Source organism: Pinus tabuliformis, chromosome 3_1, assembly GCF_031772625.1.
Source record: "Pinus tabuliformis cultivar Carrire ecotype Pingquan chromosome 3_1, CPIR1, whole genome shotgun sequence".
Taxonomy (NCBI): Eukaryota; Viridiplantae; Streptophyta; class Pinopsida; order Pinales; family Pinaceae; genus Pinus; species Pinus tabuliformis.
Window position 1 is genome coordinate 129508882 of NC_142301.1, and position 3858 is coordinate 129512739.

General features: G+C 38.9%; 1 protein-coding gene across 1 annotated transcript; it reads right to left on the reverse strand.

The window, feature by feature from the left end:
• Positions 1-200: 200 nt before the first annotated feature.
• LOC149186101 (uncharacterized) lies at positions 201-2359 on the reverse strand. The gene is made up of 2 exons (XM_089409227.1): positions 1543-2359; positions 201-1063 (listed from the first exon to the last, which is right to left on the reverse strand). Exons 1-2 carry the CDS (start codon positions 2357-2359, stop codon positions 201-203), a joined length of 1680 nt encoding a protein of 559 aa, XP_089265353.1.
• Positions 2360-3858: the final 1499 nt, after the last annotated feature.

Below are 3858 nucleotides of genomic sequence, written 5' to 3' on the forward strand. Positions count from 1 at the left end.
CTACCCGACGGTTCTCTAAGAGTGTCCTTAAAGTATTCTTGGAATTCCTGTACTATGTCTTCATGCACCTCCAGGCGCTCCCCTTGTTGATTGTTGATGAAGGCGATGTTGTTGTGCATTCTCCTTTGAATGGTTGACCTGTGAAAGAACTTAGTATTTTTCTCCCCGTCCTTGAGCCATCTGATCCTGGATTTTTGTCGCTAGAGAGTCTCTTCTTGCTGCCTGCTTGTTTCAATCTGATTTAGGAGAACCAACTCTTCTAGTGCATAATCCTCCGTTCGACCCTCTGATATGATACGTTGTTGCAACATGTACATTTGCTGCTCCAACGCTTTCCTTTGATCGAATATGTTGCCAAACTGAGTGCAATTCCAAGTTTTTAGCACTTGTTTAAGGCATTTTAGCTTTTCTTGAAATTGAAACATCTTGGCTCCTGCGGGGGGAGTGAAGGATTCCCAGACAGCTATTACCACATCTTTCAAGTTAGGATGGGATAACCAGAAGGATTTGAAGCGGAAAGGTCTGTTGCTCTTTGACTTTGGACATGACCATTGAAGCATTATAGGCCAGTGATCTGAGCCTGCTTGAGGCAAAATGGATGCATGGAAATCTCCGCCCAGATTAATGGCGTTATCTGACAGGAGGAAACGATCAAGTCTAGAGGCTATGTGCTGAGATCCTCTTTGTTTGTTGGTCCATGTAAACATACCGCTTGAGGTCTGAAGATCCATGAGCTGATTCCTAGATATGAAGTCTTTAAAGCCAATGTTGTCCCCTTCCAGTCTTGCTCGACCTCCGGATTTTTCCTCCAGTGCTATAATGGTATTGAAGTCACCACCACTTATCCATAGGGGATGGCTTCTGCTAGAGCTAAGAGCAGTCAGAGAGTTCAGCAAATCCAACTTTTTTTGAAGATCTTGAGGAAAATACAGATTAGTGAGAAGACCATGGATGTTGGTACCAATGAGGTGGAAAGTGGTTTGAATGAAGAAGTGAGAGGCATGGAAATCTTGAAGGGAGAGGATTTGAGGGTTCCATAAGATTTCCAACCCTCCAGAAGCGCCTGATGCATCCACAGAGACTAAACGACTTCCTGTCCAAACTTTGTTTAGAATTTTCTCCAATGTAGTGCTATTGCCTTTGGTTTCTTGTAGAAAGACTAATGTGGGCCTTTCTTGCTCAATCATGTTTTTTAACATTCTATGTTTTGCAGGGCTGTTAATCCCTCGCACATTCCATGAGATTAGCTTCATGAGGAACCGTGGGGAAGAGCTTTAAAGAACTTGGTCAGCTTGGGGAATTCTCCAGAATCCACCAACATTTCTCCAATAATGATAGTCCTTTGCAAATACGTTTTGCGCCCTCATTTTTTCGTGTCTTTCAAAATTTTTTTACCATCCTAAGGACTACCTGCCTGAATGCTGAGATATTTGTTTTGCTATGCTCTGATCAGAACTCCTTCAAGTCTGTTGATCTCCCTTGGGGGAATATCACTGAAGTCTTTTTGTCGACACGTTGCTTCCAGTTTGAGTAGGTCCATACCTCCTACATCTTCACTTTCTTGTCCCTCCTCCATGAGTGATGGTTTGTCCTGTTCCTCCTCATCTGACCTTTGATTGATAATGTGGGCTAGAGAAGCGTCAACCTCCATGGCGGAAGATTGTATGGTTGTTTCTGAAGTGTGATTTTTGTCTGTACAGGTTGAAGCGGGAGTGCTGATTAGAGCAGACTTAGAGGGTGAAGCCGAGGGATTTGGGGGAGGCATATGGGTGGAAGGGGAAGGATCTGAAGATGGGATGAGTGTATGATCCTCCATGAAGATTGGAGAGGACAAGATTCTAAAGCTATTCCAAGTTTCAGGTTTCTTGGGATCTTCTGGAGCAACTGGAGGTTTCTTGGTTTGCTTTCTACGGCTAGGAACTCTCGTGAATCCGTCAGCGTCTTTACTTATCTCTGATGTGGATGCTTTCGACTGAAGATTCACAGGGCAATCCCGGAAAAGATGGCCATGCTCATGGCACCTTCTGCAATGAAAAGGAATATGCTCGTAGTCTATAGTTTGTACCCATTCATAATCGTCATGAAATAAACTTACCAATTCCGTCAGTTCTTTGGCCAGATGCATCTGTACACAGATCCTGGCATAGGAGGTGTATCTTCGGTATTTGGTTTCCTTAGCTACTTTGATGAAGACTCCTAGGTTGTTGCCAATGTCCTTTAAAGTATCCTCGTTCCAATATTCCACAGGAAGAGAATACAAGCGTATCCATACCGGAGCCCAGGTGAAATCCTCTTTGTTTGGATCGAACCTCACTTTCCATTCTCGAAGATATAGGCCTGCAGAGCTGAAGAAATACATACCTCCTTCAAAGATGCGAGTTTTGTCTTCCAGGCAGTTGAAGATAGCAGTGAAAGAACCTTTGGGACCTAACTGCAGGGAGACTTGACCCTTAGGCTTCCATTTGGAGGCTATCCATCCATACAAGGCCTTTTCAGTTGGCCAGAATCCAAGGAACTTGCCTATGAGTGCATGATCACTCATGTATTGGATTTGGGCATTGATTTCATCACTGGGAATATCTATTTTTATTCTCTTTGCAGACTTAGGAATGAATGTTGCAAAGAATGCTTTTGGCCGTGACATCGAGTTGTTCTGGTCTGTTCCTTTGTCTTTGGCTATCATCTGACCCGCAACAGCTTTTCCATTATTGTTTTTAACAAGATCTGAATGAGGGCCATCAGTTGGGTCAGGGCCTTGACCGATTGGAACTTCTGCATTTACTGACTTGTCAGGAGAGGGATCTGATGAGGGAGGGGGGCAGAGCCCACCCCTCCGGACGGCAGGACCATGGTGAGGAGATCAGCGGCGTCGAAGGCCAGAGAAGCCGAGGACACAAAGGAGAGGGGTGGCGGGAATTTTCAGTAACCCTAGCAGGGGCAACATCGATCGCTTAGCCGTAAGGATCCTAATCAGTTCAAACAAATATTCAGGGTTAAATATTTTGAGTTAGTTAAATTACATAAAATTAAAATTAAAATAAGTTATTAAAAAATAAATAATAATAATAATAATAGTAGTAGTTAAACTAATTTAGATTTATCTTCATTATGGATCTAGCAAGAGCCATAATGAATTAAATATCTTGAGATGCAAACTTATTTTAGGGTGAAAAAGAAGCCACATTGAATCAAATATCTTGAGATGAAAACTTATTTTAGGGTGAAAAGAGATTTGATCCCTTCTCAACTTGGTAGATCTCGAGTTAAGATAGATATAGGATAGTGAATAAGATACTTAAAAAATATGAAAAGTAATAAAATACTTCAACATGGTTAAGAGAAATTGTTTAATTTTATTTTTATAATTTCATTGAATTTAGCTAAAATAACTTATAATTATATTGTTTAACAACCGTATAATACCAAATAATAAGGTTTATTGGTTAATGATTTATAAAAATTAAAATATTATGTCATGTGAATGATAATATAAAATAAAATTATATAGTATGTTTATTTCATTGATAATATATTGTAAATGATTTAAGATAATAAAATAATTTCATTAAATTATAATAATGAAAAACAATAAAATCCACTGAAATTTTTGGTAATAAAAAGATAATATATTAATATGATTTCTTTCACATAATTCTTTGTGAATATATAGAACACATCAACATATATAGTGCTGAAAAATCACAGTCATGACAATAGAATGTTAATAAAATTGTGAAGAAAATATGAAATTATAAATATTGGAAAAAAATTTAAAATCAAATTATAAAGTTTAAATGGTTTTTTAAAAATTATATCTTTTTTCCATAATATTTATATTAAAAAATATATGGAAGATGT